Below are 18,696 nucleotides of genomic sequence, written 5' to 3' on the forward strand. Positions count from 1 at the left end.
AGGAAAGAATTTCTGGATCCCACACATGTCTCTGTGCACGGACAGAGTTTTGGAGAGTCGATCTTGCATGATGCAGTTCTTTTTAGTGAGACTCTGGCCCCCACGTTCTTGGCGAGAAGCCACTCCTTGGAACACACCATGCATCTGGCAATGGCAATGGGTGAAATTGAGCACATTGCTGGTACAACTGGCAAGTGCATAGTTCAGCTCTGAACCGAAAACGTGTGGCTTGAAGGTGCTCCATGTTGCAAACCTTCATGATTCAGTGTCTAAAGCATTAGAAAGTCCAGGTATTATCAATAGTACACACAGTGACCCTGTTGGCGATTATGTCAGTGTTCTAATGATTATATTGAGCGTGTTCATGCCTTTTCACAGGTTTTTTTTGAGAAAACATAGTGACTGCAGAGAAACCAATATTTATTCCTGTTAATCGTGAGCTGCCGATTAAAGAGTGCATGGCGTCATCATTGTATCTTCAGAGGTTAGGAGGACTGCATTCTGTTTGGCCACAGTGGAGAGTGCCTCGAGATAAAACTCTTCATTAGATTAATGTTTTGTAGGCGTGCCAAAAACAAGCTCAATTTTGGAAATTGTAAGGGCCTTAACTTGAGGCTCATCCAGGGTAGGAATCTGAACTGCAATGGCTTTGGTGGATTCAAAATAAAACCACTACATTTAACTTGTGTACTTACATTGATCAGGGTTGGTACCCCAGTTTCAACATGACAACAGGATGTATTGAAATGTATGAGATATGAGCCATTTGCTATGCTGGGTACTTGACTGTGGAATTGGTGTAACATGGAGTGTGCATTCAGTATTATTGTAACAGGAATGTACTTGCGCAGCATGCGCACATAATATGTGAGTGCAACCTTTGCATTTACGTAATGAGTACAGTGTTATTTCAGGACTTGAAGGTGAAATGCATGCATGTGAATAAGACACTACATAGTCCTCCCTAATCCAAGTTTTATTAATAAAGTTCACATTATCCCAGGAATTCAGGTCCTGACAAACCATGGAATGTGTAGTTTGAAGGGGTACATTTAAAACACAATGCAAAATCCTCCTATACACTGACAATACAGTTTTTGATCAGCTAATAAAGAACAGGCATCCAGAAAGCACTGAATTCGTTTGATTCCATATCAGTAAGGTTGGGCCTTGAAATTAATTTATCTAAAACTAAGGTTATGGTCTGGACAAAGAGATGTGGGATCTCCTTTCCCTCAGTTCATTTTGGGACCAATGTGCTAGAGAGAGTGGAATTGTCCGATTATTTGGGGTTTCATCTTGATGCAAACGGTCACTGAAGGAAGCATATTGAAAAGTCCCTACTCAATTATACAAGGCAAGGGGCGGCTGTGCAGGGCTTCATAAATTAATATGGTGGGAATGCAGTGCTTCCCGCACTGGAGGTTTTGAGGGCATGTGCCAACTCGTCTGCCCTGTATGGTGCTGAGATCTGGGGTCACTCTGATTTTAGGAGGATGGAGCAGAAGAAAATAGTTATGTTGAAGGAGCGCCTTTCTCGCCCAAGGTGCGCCCCATCGCTCCCCCTAAAATTAGAGTTATGACTGGATGGAGTTGTCTTGGACGTCAAACTGCACCCCCTATTGTATTATTATAAACTGTGCACTTCACCCGCCCTTGGTGCCTACAAAGATTCCCTTTTGGACGTGCTCTCACAAGAAGGGGCCAGAGCACTTCCGTGGGTCAATTATGTATTTCACCTTGGCTTTCCCCAAATGTTTGCCTTCAATATTCAAGAACGCATGATAACGAAAGACTGCATTAAGCAAAAGTACAAAGATTGACACTACAGGGTAACATTTTCAGAGATTGGTCTGATAGGTATAAAGGCAAAATATCTTGTGCTGAAGCATTCCTTCGGCCAAGAAAAATACCTATCCTGTATTCAAGATAAGGAGGCACGCACTTTGTTTTTAAAGCAAAGTTTGGGATACTTTCACTTGCATGAGTCATTAACTCCTAGGGCAGAGTTGATTCAACTATATGTACAATCTACGGGAAAGGTGTTGAAGACCTTACTCACTTTCTATTTATATGCCCCATGTATAGGAGTTTGCGCCTCAGGTGGCTTGACCCTCTCTACAAAAGGTATAATCTAAAAGGCACTAAGGATGCCCTGAAATTCTTTCTATGGACTCAAAATAGTGCTGAGCTCCAAATTCAATCGCGCTATTTGAAATGTTATTGGTGCCTGAGAAAGAAATTAACCTTGTAATTGAAGTACCATGCTTCAATTGGTCTCTTTTATTGTTTTTATTGTTTTTACTGTGTTTTAAATGTTTATATTGTGTTTGACAGTTGATCATTTGCGCTTTTATGGCATTTGCCAAAATTAAGTTAATGTTATTACTTACTACAAAGCAAAATCCAATGAGTCAATCCTGGTAGCCAGCCAGATGATGTCACAAAACATCTTGTAAATACACTAGGCGAAAAAGGTAGAGCCTGACATTGCCTGGTGTATTGCAACCCTGGACAAGTTAAGTGCATTTATCTGTTCTGGCCATGAAATCACATTCCAATCTGGGACCCCTCTGCTCAGAGTGTCCAGGAAGTCGGTCACAACCGAAAGACTTTCTGCTGCTTGTTGGTCCCTTCTAATAATAAAACAAAGGAATTAGAGCTGAAAAGTCCTCTTTTGTAGGGGGCTGTGTGGCAGAGGACTACTGTGAACATATATAGAGAAAAGTGCCACAGGAACAGCTACCCGCCTACACACGTGCTAGGTGTGTTTAGTTGCACGAAGTGCTACCCTTCATGTCGGTTAATTAGTAGCTATAATAATGGGTACTCCCAAATATTTTTTGTTAACGGGGGGACAAGTCTGTAGACAGGGAGGGTAAGGGAAATAGGAACAAAGTTACAGACTGACTACCCCTCTCTCTAAGATCTAACGGCACACCTGGTAGAGGTGCTGCAAGGCTGGTGTGTAAAATCAGCAGCAGTTGCCTTGGGAAAGAGACAGTTTATAAACAGACCCGTAATAATTATAACAATAAATCTCTTTAATATGTTCTATAAAAAATATGTTGTAGAAAAATATATATGTTCATAGGCTTTATCATATCTCACTCATACCATTCATATCGGTGCAAACATTCTGTGACAGTCAGGTGCAAAAGTTAACAATCTCTTAAAACATATCAGTTGTTGTTGATATGGGAAAACAATAAGAAAAAGCACAATCGAATTTTCTATAGGTCGACATATGTTTCGGCCCCTTTCAATAGTCCCATCGTTGTCTGCGGTGGTCTAAGTGGTTAGTGCTGGGCCATCTTCAGGACAGTGATGATTTGCTACAAGCTTAACGTCTTCACCCTGATTCTGTATGACAAGCCAAATCAGTGGCCGAGAAAATGACGGAGAAGGAATTGGGGGGTATCTTCAATAATCCCCTGATCTACGGCCTAGTGTCCCTTGAGTGATGAGTGGCACTTTAGAGAACTGAGGCTCCATCATGGACCAGTTCCAGTGTCGGGAGGTTTTCTTCCACCCTCGACCTCGTGATGTCTTTTTCGAACGTTTTAACGATGCAGCGTTGTTCTTCGAGCGGCGTCTGCTTGCTTCTAATTATTACGGGTCTGTTTATAAACTGTCTCTTTCCCAAGGCAACTGCTGCTGATTTTACACACCAGCCTTGCAGCACCTCTACCAGGTGTGCCGTTAGATCTTAGAGAGAGGGGTAGTCAGTCTGTAACTTTGTTCCTATTTGGTTAATTAGTAGCGACAGAAACAATAGAGATATACATTTTTAATTTGTAGATACAAAATGCTCAATAGAATTTATGTTAAAAAAGACATAAAATGCATTATACATAACATCACGTAAAAAACATACAGTGAAAGTCAATGTTTTCAACCAGAAACTATTTCTTTGAACTTAACACAATCATCTTATAGTGACGATATTGTGGGGTTAAGAGGAGGCAAAACCACAAAAGAAAGACTTAGCCATCCTAGAAAAAAAGATTCTAGATGAATCCATCATTCCAGAGACTAAAACACTGCTTGACGAATTACAAGAAGAGATGGTGAAATTTAAAACATTCACCATAGACAAAAAAAATTGGAAACTAAAAAAAGACATACAAAAGTACAAGGAAGAGATTACTTATCCATATCTAGTTCCTGGCTTTTATCAATCAATGAACGCCAACCAAGGCCCTCCACGAGGACCGAATTGGCCAAGACAACATAAAAAATGTGTTTCAGTTTCAAACTCTAATAACAGCAGTGATTCAGGCTCTGTGAATAATGCTCCCAACAACAGAGGAGGTAATTCTTCACGAGGTCAGTTTTTTCAAGGATGGGGCACAAGAGGCAAAATGCGACAACCGGGCAATCACGGTATGCGCACACGCCAGTGGCAACCACCTCCTCAAACTTGGTGACTCCAAAGTTGGGGATTCCAATTTTCAATTTAAGCCAGCACACCTTGACCCCAATTGAAATCAACCTTTTAAGTAAAGGCTTGTCATTTGTGCCAACCAACAGTGCAGACTTGTGTACAACAGAAATTGAGATGCGTAACTTCTTTCGCATTGTAAGACTAAAATATTTTTTTCGTGACAAAGAGTCCACAATTCACAAGACATCTAGTGCTACAGGCCTCAAACCACCATCCTCCTTTACACCATTGACATCGATGATCTCACCGGAAATTGTAAGCTTTGAGAATAAAGTACTTCGAGAGATGAGAACACTCATCAAAACAAAAAACAAATGTATCAACAACTTATCGAAGGAAGAAAAATCAGCTCTCATTGACTTAGAGAACAACGATTTATTCGTTATCAAACCGGCGGATAAAGGCGGAGGTGTTGTGTTATGGGATACTCAACAATACAAAAATGAAGTCCACAAACAATTGGGAAATAAACAGTTTTACAGACAGCTCCCGGGAAATCCTACTAACACCATACAGGAAGAAATCAGCAGCCTTCTGTCCCATGCATTACACGAGGGCTGGATAGATGAGGATGAAAAAGCGTTCCTTACAACAAGCCATGCCACTATCCCTGCCCTATACTGTCTGCCAAAAATACATAAAGACGCCAGTGAACCACCAGGGCGCCCCATTGTAACCGCAATTGGTTCGTTACTCGAACCTTTGTCAATTTATACAGACTCATTCCTTAAACCTTTTGTATTAAAAATGAGGTCGTATGTTCAGGACACCACTAGCATGATCAAAATCATTAACAACCTTGTCACTGATCCAAATGATATTTTGGTTACTTTGGATGTAGGATCATTATACACCAGTATTCCCCAATTGGAATGTATTCAAGTTATTCATTCTTATCTCGAAACCAGAGAAGACCTAACAGTCCCCTCCGAGTTCATCTGTGAATGCATCAGAATAGCATTGGTCAATAACTTTTTCATGGTGGAAGACACATTTTACCAACAGCTACACGGAACTAGCATGGGCGTGACCTTTGCTCCCGATCTAGCGAATTTATTCATGGATCATTTAGATTTAAAATCTGTATACCATGAAAACAATCCCTTCAAATCAGAAATCAAAGATGGGCATTGTTACATAGACGATGTGTTTCTATTATGACATGGAAGTGAAACAACTTTGGCAGAATTCCTTATATGGTTAAATCTACAAGATCCATGCATCAAGTTTACTCTGAATCTAGACCATCAAAAAATAGCCTTTTAGACTTAGAGATTCATAAAACACCTCAGGGTACATTAAGCACTACTCTATATAAGAAGCCAACAGACAAAAACACATTGCTGTCATTCAAAAGCTTCCACCCGCAATCATTGCGTGAAAATCTTCAGTTTGGTCAATTCTTGCGCATCAGGCGCAATTGTTCAACAAAAGAAGACTTTGATTTCCACAGCAATAATTTGTCACAAAGATTAAAAGAACGGGGATACCCACCATATATTATTCGACGATCATTGAAAAGGGCACGTAACACTAATAGAGACCAATGTCTAGAAAAACGATGCAGACTACAAGAGGACAAAATCACACGCGTCTCCACCTTTTCTCCGATTAGTAATGACCTGTGCCGCTGTATCTTGAAGAACTGGCCCATGATTCAAACTGAAGACTTTTCTTTGAAAAAAACGCGTTTTGCATTTAAGCGTATGCCTAACTTGCGCGACAAATTGGTACACACCTATAAGGTGTTAAAAACATCTCCTGTTCCGCAACAAACAACACTTTGGCATTTGCCACCAGTGAGTGGTCATTTTAAATGCGGAAATTGTGCCATTTGACAAAAAAATGTGAAAATTATTAACCTAAAAGGCTTAATTTGGCACTTAAAAGGCTTTACCAACTGCAATACACCGTGGGCAATTTATGCCATCATATGCCCATGTAGACTAATATACATTGGCAAGACAAAGAGACCCATAAAGCAGAGAATTTGCGAACATCGTTCATGTGTGAAGAATCTAGTGCCTGATAAACCACTAGTGGCCCATTTCGCAAAAGCAAAACACACTGCTGAAGACATTGGATGGTTTATCATTCAAACAGTGCCAGTTCATCCCCGAGGAGGGGACCAAGACCGTAAATTGAGACAGCTCGAACAGAAGTGGATCTACAATCTGAATACTGTTCAGGCCGGACTCAATATTGGAATTGAATGGAGCCTGTTTTTGCATAAGTAAGCCATCAATGACCTTTTATACGTCACTGTATTTCAGGTCTTTTCCATTCTAATTCATCCCAAACACAGGAGGGATATATATAAAACTTTTTTTAAAACATGAAAGTAGGGTCATTGCACACTAAGCATTATAAACGCATATTTCTACTGATGTGTAAGTCATCGTCTCTTTAGTGCCTTCACTTGCTACATCAAATTTTGCAATATGATTGCAAGCAGGTTTTTCTTTATTTATTTTTCAAGATCTTACCTGCTACACTAATTTGTGCAAGACAATTGCATCATCTAATTTTTCCATTTGCGTGTTTGTATAATTATATCCCTCCAGTATATATACACATGCCTATACATCGGCAATTATAAATGGCAACCAGGTTCCTTTCGTTTTCATTATTTCAGCAAGCCACCTTTGTTGTTTGTGTTTGCTTATCTCAGCATGGCAGGCACATTGAGCCAGGCCGTTATTACAGCAATACTTTCCTGCATACTAGGCTTTTTTCCCTTTTTTCGTTCGGCCGCCCCCGCCATTTTTCATTCCAAGATGGCGGATGCATTAAATCAGACCAATCGTATAGCGTGGGTCTAGTTAGTTGCACACGCGAGCATGAGAATATCCGACAGCCACAGGGTTAGACCCTTGTGAAACGACCACAGCGTTCGAGCGTGAGAATTATTGTCAACAATTGTTCACGAAGGTATTTATTTTAGATATTGTGCTTGTGCAACACTCCGAGGTAGCCTTTGTCTACCAACTACTGGCTGTTATATCTCAGCATTCTCATTAACAGATTGGGTGAACATCGTATCCAGACACTATTTTGACAAGACACGTGCAAATACGTCAGCGGCTTGCCGGAGTTAACAAAAGCACATTTGGCTTTTGCTGGAAAGGTACTCATTTTTTTTTTCAAAAAACAGCATGGATTGTTTTTTCTAAGACACAATTGCGAGATTCAGTTTAAAACAACAGAGGTGTCATTTTAAGATGTTATCAAAAATGTCTCCTTTTGTCCCGGGGTTGTTTGTTTAAATAAGTAGACAGAGAACATCCAACACCAAAACCCCCCTGGCCCCCTCCCTCTTTGAGATATGACATACAGAGAAGTCATATAAAATCAGTACATGTTTGCACTGAAAAATAAAAACAATAATTGGAAATACAAACTTTTAAAGTTCATTTTTTTTCCAGTTCTAATTATTGTGAAGATTCACAGCACGGACAACTAAATCTTGTCCAGACTTACACCAAATTTGAAGCCACACACGTCCATCAAGCAATTGAAAGGTTAGTGGAATCCGTTGCATGTGCACACCAATAGAGACACCACACTCTGATTATTTTTTTATCATGTTACCAACATGGCCTTTTCGTTTTGGTTTTTAGATTGCCATTCGTGAAGGGCATCAACCAATGAACTACCTTTGACATTTCACTCCGGGTATTTTTATACAAAGTCCTGAAGACGGGTCCAGCACACATCCGATAGCATCTCAAAAATCGGCTACAGAGTGTTTTCTCTTGTTTAATCAATGCTGCTAGGACCTAGAAGCACACTTCTCTGTGTCGACAGACAGAGTCATGGACAAGCTAATTGTAACTTGAGGTTATATGAAATATGATGTTTACCTCACACCTTTACTAACCCCACAATATCGTCACTATAAGATGATTGTGTTAAGTTCAAAGAAATAGTTTCTGGTTGAAAACATTGACTTTCACTGTATGTTTTTTACGTGATGTTATGTATAATGCATTTTTTGTCTTTTTTAACATAAATTCTATTGAGTGTTTTGTATCTACAAATTAAAAATGTATATCTCTATTGTTTCTGTCGCTACTAATTAACCGACATGAAGGGTAGCACTTCGTGCAACTAAACACACTTAGCACGTGTGTAGGCGGGTAGCTGTTCCTGTGGCACTTTTCTCTATATACGCTTCTAATAATAGACAGGTCATTCTGAACCAATCCTACTACATCGGTAATGACACCCTTTAGCCCATAGAAGCCCTGCTCTAGTGCTTGATCATTAGCATCTGATGCATGGAATCCTTGTCCCACTGCCTCACTTTCAGTCTGCAGGATTCGCAATATTGCTTGTGACCAAGTGTAAGTTCTACCTGTCACTGACGCTTTCCCACCTCACAAGGTATACTAGTGTCAGAGGTGGTGCAAGTGGCTAATCTGCCGACACACCCACTATGTGTGTGCCTAAGAAGAGCAGCTGTTTGCATGATAGCTGTTCAACTCTTTTCTTTTTTTAAATTATCTAGGGATTGTATTGCCTCATTCAGGTGAGATTGTGAAAGCATTCCTTGGCACAGCTTACCTATTGATATAGCTTGTGTCAGGGAAGTGTTATGGGAATTCCAAGCCTGACATGGGCTAAAGCTGGTTCCTGCTTTTCTTTTATTGCATTCATTCACTTGAGCAGCCTACAATACAGAACACCCTGATGCATAGGTAATATGCTTGGTGGTTTGCGTTCCTTTTCTTCACCATATGACGCACTCCAGAACTCAAATTCCTCCCTCTTCCACTCAGGGTAGAAGCCCAAGTTATTATTACTGCAAGTGGTCTGTAACTGCGCATAATTAAATAAAATACATCAAATATGGGAATCTACATGCCATGTTTAACATACGATTACCTTTGATTTGCCATATTTGCTCACCCCAAGTTGACCAAACAGGGGCAGTTTCCCACCACATTTGTTCAGTCATGTTTGAAAAGTATTCTCTCTCAAAAACAATGAAATCTACAACATACATGTGCTGTACATTATCTGGATCTGGAGGGAACTTATACTGATTTTCAAATGTTTAATCCCCTACTTGGTATGGGTCAGGGAAATATATAAAAACTGTGCTTGAAATTCAGGACTATCGGTTTGGAAAGGTACTGCATAGTGTTTCCAGAACGTGTATTTGGGCCACAGGATGGGCTCACGTTTGGCAAATAAAAAGGCATTGTAATTTCTCATATAACACACATGGAACCCCATCTCATGGGGATCTGCAATATCATCAAAAGAATCAAGCAAAGCATTTTGCGTAAATGTCTGGAGCCTAGTTCTTAACAGTTCTGGACACAGGATTACTGGGTGCAAACAGTCTGGATCCATCAATCACAGAAAAAGTGGGAAGTTGCAGCTGATTGGCTGGGCCATTGAATGTTTTAAACAGTAACAGCCACACATAATCCATGGATAGAGGAAACATTGTATTGAGACTGGAGTTTCTGGCTGCTGAAGCTCTAACTTCTCTAACATATGTGAAGAACTCAAAGGCTTTAGAACAACTTCCTTGCTTACAGGTGGAGTGGAAGCCTTGCTCAAAAAATGCCCGAAAGGCAGTCAGATGAAAAATACAGTGAGGTTCAACCACAGCAGAATAAAGAATGGTGCCAGGATTATGTAACGTTGTTTCAGATAGTTTGTCCAGAACAACTCATCATTTTAGAAACCAAAAAGGCGTTATGCTTCGAAATTGGCAGAGCTGCAGTAATTCCCTGTGTTGTGGCTTTGTAGTCAAGTGTCGCATATTCTTCATCATCTTGGATGCCAATCATCATCATCTGTCAGATCTCGTTCTCTTCCTCTTCATGCTCCTCAAATGGAAGAGGACGATCGCATGGAAACATTGCAGTAACCTTCTGGAGCAGGTTTCAGATGGTCCACATAAACTCGTCAGGTGCCTCTCTTGGGTGGTATTGCGGGCAGGAAAGCAGTTCTGGAACCTTTCAGTCTGATTACTTGCACTGTCGGTCTATAGGAAGGGCCAAACAGAGTCTCGTCATGGATCCTTTCCAGGAACCAGTCCGCTGCTTTCAAAGTGGCCTCAGGACTGGCCTCAGCTTCCACCTGGAGAGATTCCCTCAACAGCATTGTCGCCAGCAGTTGTTCTTGTTTAGACAGAGGGCTGGGGAGAGTGTGCTGACCAGGCATAAACATTTTTCTTCCAAACAGGAGTTCAAATGGAGTCTTACTGCTGCATAAATACTGGTGTGGCAAATAGTTTAAACTTCTGATCACTGGAGACACATTGTCTACCCAGTTACCCCTCCCATTCAAATAATGCATTTTGTGAAACACAACTTTGTGGAGTGATTTGCCCTTTCTATTACCCCATTCGTCTCAGAATGAAATGGATTTAAAAAGAGCAGCTCTGATCCCGAAGCCTCTAATGCCTTTCTAAGGGCCCACCCTGCGAAAGCTGGACCATTATCAGCATGGAATGTTTGAGTTGCGGTCATTGCTACTAGACCCCAGAGGGCCTGTATGACTGATTTGCAGTCTGTTATCTTCAGAGGAATAATCCAGGTGAATCTAGTGCAAGAATCCACTATTACTAGTATATATGTGTACTTATTTATTACTGGTAGTGAGCCTCTTTGATCCAAAAATTGAATCTCATGAGGCGAGTTTGCCTTTCTTAAGGGAGCCTCCTTTGGTTTTCTGCTGTGATCCACAATCGTCTTCAGACATGTGTCACAGTTTGCGTTGTATACATTAACGTGTTGCCTTAAACCTGCCACCAATACCTATCAAGAAGTAGATGTGTTGTTGCAGTAACCCCAAAATGGGTATATGCAAGTCTAGCATGCACGGCAGATATTAGCATTTCACCGTCTGCCCCTTTGGGGATTCATTTTTTAATAGTATCCCCTTTTTTCATAGGAATTGTGACTACTGCTCTATTATTCTCAATGTCATAAATGTAATTACTTAGGAAGCATTTTGGCCTGGGTAGAATACCCATACTAGCTTCCTTTATTTCCTCATCCATTGCAGTTGCTGAGCGAGTTATGGATGCTACTGTTTTTTACCACTGTGTGCTCTTTGGCATATTTGTCTGCCAATGCATTGTCAAAGCTATGAATGTGCCTTTGGTATGTGCTCTTGTGTGCATCACCCATAGAAAAGGTGAGTCTGTTTAAGGTGCAAAACTTGTCTCCAGAGCTGTCTGGAAGCAATAGCTCTATGCCTGATGTCGCTGAAGTCATTTTGAATCCACCAATTCAAATCAGTCTTATAAGCACAAACAATGTAATCTGAATCTGAGACCACTAGTGTGGGCTTCTCTGAGTCTGCTCGGTGCAATGCAAGCAACAATCCATGCAATTCAGCAGTCTGGGCGGGCATGTCTCCCAGGTGCTTTGCTGCAATATCAGTATGTATACATTTTCCTCATGTGTAAAATGTCCTACTTTGGTTGTCCATGCAGCTGCATACTTGAAACGTGTTCCAACAGCTGGTTTTGCGGAGCCATCACAATATAACATTTGGAAATAATCAAACAATGGGATTTTAGGCACCAAGGTGTTTGACTCTGTAGCCAATTTCCAATTCAAACCATTCATTCTTTGCAATTCTGCTTTATAATGACATTTTACATCTGGAGCATGTGGCGATGCTCACCATTGAATCCACAGATTGTGTAATGTTTTTGCATTGGGCACGCTAGCTCTTGTGGCAGCCTCAAGTTGAACTGAAGGTGTGTTTATGTATGTAGTCCTATTCGCCGCCAGGAGCCTCTTTTTCTGAATGATAATCTATACTGCACAGAATTTCTTTTCCTCAAGTGTAAATCAATTCTGGTGTGCAGTACACATGCGATTTATAAGCAACCGGTTTAGTCTCCCCTAAATTACAAACTGTACATGTGAAAGCATTATCTCCCAATAAAAGATTTATCTCTAGATCCTTTTCAGTGTTCCTGTCTTGCAAAGGGCCAGTTTGAGTCATCAGTGAGCACACATGGTGCAAAATGTGGGTGTGCTATGGCAACCAATGAGCTGCTTTTAAATTTGTTATCAAAGCATACAATGGTTTCGCTAACTCAGAAAAATTAGACGCGTAAGTTCTTCCAAAATGTAAAATACCTAAAATAGCCTGCAATTGTCCAAGTGAGTTTGTATCTTGGCACAATTCTGGAGAAAATGTGCTGACAAGCCTCTGCTGTACTCTCATCTGTAAGTGTAAAACCTAAGAAGGTGTGTTTGTTTGTTTGTTTTTTTATTTATTTATATAGCGAGCAAAACCCTGAGTTATCTAGGCGCTTAAACTTAAGAGATTAGTTTCAGTGCTTCTGGTTACAGAAAAGGAAGCGTAAGAGGTGAATTACAACATCATGGAATGTGTAAAGGTAATTCAACATGCGCCAAGTGAAAAAGAGAAGTACATGGTTATCACATCCATTGAGCCTGACCCCATGTTGCAGGGCGGCAGCAACACACAGATGCAAAGTTAAATCAGAAGGCAAATAAATGGTGCCTACCCCATGTTGCAGGGCGGCAGCAGCACACAGATGCAAAAGGAACGCAATTGTCATAATTCTGTTGATTTTGTGAGGAGAGGAACCCTTTTGCAACCGGCAAGCCAGCACTGCGAGCGGAGGAAAGAACAACGCTCTTGCTGGCCTGTGTGTGCCCGGCCGCTTCCTGGAGGAGACGGGGCTTGGCCTGATCACGTGACCTATCACGTGACTCCAGAGACACAGAAGAGGCCGAGGCATCCGCCCGAGGAGCGAACGCAATTGCCATAATTCTGTTGATTTTGTGAGGAGAGGAACCCTTTTGCAACCGGCAAGCCGGCACTGCGAGCGGAGGAAAGAACAACGCTCTTGCTGGCCTGTGTGTGCCCGGCCACTTCCTGGAGGAGGCGGGGCTTGGCCCGATCACGTGACCTATCACGTGACTCCAGAGACACAGAAGAGGCCGAGGCATCCACCCTTGCAGCGTTAAGCCCGGTGGAGTAAAGCCCTTAGGCTGTTGTGCGGCTGTTCGGTGAGTGAGCGGCGTAGTGGGAAGCAAAAGGCTCAGCATGGAACCTACATCACACATGAACGTGTGCGAAACGGTAAGCATTCAAGTACCCAACACCCGCAGTCGTACTAAACTGCCCGGCACCGGCGGCTGTATGGGGGAAAAAAGTAAGGTACCAAGTGGCGCACATGTCCAAGGCAGGCTATGTTTTCTGCCCCCAGTTGCGCCCATCTCCCCCACTGACAGTATGATCCACACAAACAAAGCCGCTGCCTCCCTGATCCCCCCCTCACCCACCCCTCCATTTTCCACCCCCCCCGGCAAACTCCTTACCTATCCTGGACAAATTCCAGTTCTCACCTTTATGCAGTTCCTCTATTAGCCACGACGGGTCGCAGTCTGCTGTATGCGACGATGCTGATGGAGATGTGCTCGCGCATGACGATGATATCATGATAGTAGACTCAGGCAAAGTATGTGGAGCAGAGCAAAGTACAGGAGTGCGATTTCAAGATGGGGAGTCACTGCTTGGGAGGGGGGTGGTGCCGGTGAGGGAAGTAGCCAGGAATGAAGGCTTCTGTCTACCACAGCAAGAAGCCTCTTTCACCACAAGGAAAAAAATGAATAAAGCTAAGGCACCAAAAACATTTATACCAAGCATTCTATATGAGAGCATTGAAGCAGCGGCGTATGTGGATGGCATGGAAAGCCCCCAAGCCACAAAAACAAAACTACCAGCAGCAAAACAAAATGGATACAAAGTGTGTGAGAAGGACAAGTCAAATCTATCGTCCTCCCAGAACAAAGAACCAATGGGTTTTCCAGAAAAGAGCCTCGCACAGTGCAACACCCAAAAATTATCTAATGTCGAGGCACATGAAAAAATAAATGCAAGAACAAATTTAATCAATGGGACAGGTGGCCTTATAAAACAAGTTCCTATGCGGAAACCCAACCCGCGTGCATCATCCCTTTCTGGAATAAAAACCATAAGATGGCACTTTAAAAAGAAAGACTTACTTGCTCATCAAAAAGATCATACTTTAGAAACCAGGGTCATGGACTCCAAACAGCAGCAAACTGAAATGGAAATGTCAGATCATGACCTTATTCTAGCTTCGGGCCAATGTGAGCAAATAATGTCCCAGGACGAACAGCCCGAAATGGAAAAAAGCGGTTCTACCAATATACTTAATGACAAAATAATCAAAGAGACAGAAGGAAGTAAAAACGTGACCACAAAAAACGCAGCATTTAAACAACAGAAACAAGCTGATAAATTGGAGGAATTTCAAAGGACATCTATAAATGAACCTATAAACTCCTCAACTCCGCAGACAGTACGAACAAAAAGGCAACACAGAGAGGTGGAAGGAAATAAATCTACTGCGTTTATGGACCAGGAAAAAAGAAAAAAAAATGAAAAAAAAGTGCCATGAGTGCAGAAGAGGTAGTGAATAAAAAAATCACTACAGAACTGCAAGACGATATCTTTCTTCCATCACAAATGACCAATGAAGACGTACCCCAAGAAATAAGTAGTAGCACGATTTCAGCCACACAGCAGGATGACGAAGAACACATCGTGCTAAACCCCAATAGTTTGGAAGCGAAAGAAAAGGATCTTGGAAGAGAACAATTTCCGTCACAAAACCCATGGCCATCAATAGACATCTGCGCAAACATGCAAGCAGCTGTAGGGTCAATGATGATGATAGCTCTTGCTCCATATTTAAAGCTATACGAGGCACTACATGAAAATTGTAAGGATCAAACATTTGTACTGGCTCAAATCGAAACCAAATTAACAAAGGTGGAAAAACAGCTTGAGGCAGACAAAGAGAGAAAGATACAAGAAAAAGTGTCAGAAAAAGACATAATCAAGACCTTAAATGACCTAATTGAAGAGGCGCGGCAAGATAAGAGATACTTTTTGCACTGTTTCAGTGACACCATCAAGCTACTTAAATCAGAGAGCCAAAAAAATCACACGCAATCTGAGAACAAAAGTACCCTCACAGAAAAATTGGACACAACCCTAAGGTCGAGTGAGGAACAAAAAAGGGTAAACGTGACGGACTTGCGGAATAAAAAAAACGAAACAGCAAGCTCTTGTGTGATAGATCAAATGGATAGTCGAAATTTGCCAATAAGCAATCGAAGAACTGAAAGAAACTTGGAAGATGCCGTGAACAATGGCCAAATGGTACAGACGTCACAACATAATGACGGCCAAAACCAGCATAATGGTATCTATCCATTATTCTTGATCGAAAACATAAAAGAATTAAAACGATCAGACGAGGCCAACAAATCAAAGGATGAGTCAGGAAAAGAATACAAAAGACAAAAAGAAGTCATAGAAAAATCAGACAAAAAGTCTAAAAATATGCCAAACCAAAAAAAATTGACTTACGAAGGAACACGGCAGTTCATCAGAAATCTAAAGCCTATAGGACAAGAGACACCGAATCCTACTCAACAAGTGCAAATAATGAAAAAAAGGGAAGATCCACCACAAACAAAAAACCAAGTTCGAGAATATATCAAAGGTGTGGAACTAGAGAGTGCTTTAGAAAGTTCCTTAAAAGAGTCAAATAGGCAAGAATCCTTACTACTCCTATCAGTATACGAGAATGAAAGCTCGCAAGAGTCAATGGAGGACAGTGAAGTGCCTGGAAAAAAAGAAAACAAATTACCGGTAAATCTAAAAGACCCGGCCTCGCCCTTTCAAACTCTGCATGAAAAAAGGATGCAAATTGAAAAGAAAAAGGATCAGGAAAAAAAGCAACAACATTTGCTTAGCGCCATGATTGAACAATCTAACAAAGGACGAGTAAGAAAGAGCACAAATGAAAATAAGAGCTCAGGACTGAAAAGCTCCTACGATCACGATGAGACAAAAGATAGAAGGAGCGATAAGAACAAACTAGAGCCCTTCAACAACCAAACCCATTTATACAAACTAAGAATAGAGAGAGTCCTAAGAGCAAAGGATGGCTTGATCTTAAATAGATCAAATCTAATGAAACTTCTGCATAACGTCCCACAACTGAGTCATTGAACCGAAAGATATAAAAATTGTAGAATTCCTGAATGAAGAACATTTGGACAGAATATGCATACATTTAAAATCAAAGGCGGTCATGAACTCAATATGGCAAGCAGCAGACGACCTTCAAGTACTGGGCTTTGATGTCAAAACAGAAAATCAACAACAGAGTGAAAAAGATTTAAAAAAAAGAACATACTAAAGAAAAAAAACTCTGAAGAGCCAAAACAGGCCCACGGAGACCAAAGTGAAGATGAAGTGGATTATAGACCAATACGGTTCTCTCCAACAGTTCTACGGGGCCCAAATGCTTTTCGGATGAAAATCAAAGGAAATGAGAAATTGAATCTGGCCTCCGAATCAAACATTGAGCATGCCATTGAAACAAAAATTGATACAGAAAGCTCATGGGGATGGCTAGCAGAAACTCTGGTTACAAAAACAAAAGAAACTAAAAAATAGATCGAAGTCCAGGATTCCCGAAGAAAAATAAAATTCGCCTCCTGGAACACAAGAGGTTTTCATCATTTGGTCGAAAAAATTAACAACGAAATCTTGACCGCAGACATTAGTTGTATTCAAGAGTGTTGGCTACAAGAAAAACCATACTTACATGGAGCGACCTGCTACCTGAACAAAGCTCTCAAAGGAAAAAAAGGTAGACCTTCTGCAGGCCTCTTAACCATTATAAAGAACACATACAATGGAAAAGTAATCCGTGCGATTCAGCCATCCTCTCAGATACAAATAATAATTCTGCAACAAGAAACAGAAAGAAATGACAACCCAAATGAAAGAGAGAAAACAAAAACTCTGATTATCTTTAACATGTATTGGAATGTGAAAGCCAAAGATGGACATACTTTTCTGGACACGCTTACCAACTATCTAGATCAACTGAGATCAGAATACGACAACCCGGCATTAATTCTGTGTGGTGACCTTAACATCACCTGTGACAAAAACAAAAACAACCAGGCAAACAGGACAAGTCATAATCGACAAAAACAATCGAGAACAAGAAAATGGCAAATGGAAATGGAGAACCGTGACATTTTACAAGTGAATGGTAATGTTCAAGGAGATTTAGTAGGACAATCCACATGGGCATCGTACAATTCAAACGCAACTCTGGACTACTTCTTTGTAGATCGAGAAACTTTTGGCACTATAATGTCTCTAAATATTCTACCAACAAAAAGTAGTGATCATAAAATTCTAATACTCACTTGCTTAGAGACAAATATCGCTAAGGAAATTGATACGGAAAAAAAGAATATTTGGCCAATTGAAGTTGATATAAATGAGGGTCGAAATAGACTGAGAATAACAACGAAAGTGATTCCTTTGCTAACCAAATCAATAAATAAATGGGAATCTACAACAGGAAAAGACGTTGAGTATGAAACTTGTCTTACCATCTTCAAGGTGGCCACCGCAACTAAAAGAAGAAACACAAAAAACAGGGTGCACCACTTTAATCCTGAAGTAGCAGAAAAAAACGACAGCCAGCACGAGAATTAAGAGCCCTGAAAAAACAGAATATTGCTTGTGATGATATGGCAATAAAGAGTAAGGCCCTGAAAAAAGGGCATAGAAATTGGGTCAAATCCCATAGGGCAATACTGTTTCAAAAGGACTCTGAACAGATGCTTATGGCAACACGAAACAAAAATGCAAAATACCTATGGTCCTTGCTAAATCAAAAAGGAAATCGACAAGGTGAAGAACAACTTAATCCCATACATGAAAGCAAATGGGAACAATGCTTTGAAGCAAAGTACAACTGTGATCTTACAAATGATTTATCCCCCCAAGTAACCAACAAGGAAAATGGCTGGGACATCAAATTTACGCAAAGCGAAATCCTAGCATTGATCATCAAAGCAAGCAGATCCAGAGCCCCAGGGCCAGATGGCCTGACAAATGAAATACTAAAGCAAGCACCGATGGAATGGGCAAACATGTGCTTTGTACTCTTCACAAGAATAATACAATCAATGCAGATTCCAGAATCTTGGACAACGTCAATCACCATTCCGATACACAAAAAAGGAGACAGAGCATGTCCAGAGAATTATCGTCCAATATCTCTTTTGGACGTCATAGGCAAACTCTTTGCTGGTATATTACTAAAAAAGATTAAAGGAATGGATTCAAACCTCTGATAACTGTGATCATAGACAAGCAGGCTT

General features: G+C 40.9%; 1 protein-coding gene across 1 annotated transcript; it reads left to right on the forward strand.

Annotated features, from left to right (window-relative positions):
• The first annotated feature begins 14,884 nt into the window (after positions 1–14,884).
• On the forward strand, positions 14,885–16,513 carry LOC138515222 (DNA ligase 1-like). Its single transcript, XM_069630173.1, has one exon. The coding sequence runs from the start codon at positions 14,885–14,887 to the stop codon at positions 16,511–16,513; it is 1,629 nt and encodes a 542-aa protein (XP_069486274.1).
• The last annotated feature ends 2,183 nt before the right edge of the window (positions 16,514–18,696 follow it).

The sequence above is a fragment of the Ambystoma mexicanum genome, chromosome 6q (assembly GCF_040938575.1).
Source record: "Ambystoma mexicanum isolate Mex_15411 chromosome 6q, UKY_AmexF1_1, whole genome shotgun sequence".
NCBI lineage: Eukaryota > Metazoa > Chordata > Amphibia > Caudata > Ambystomatidae > Ambystoma > Ambystoma mexicanum.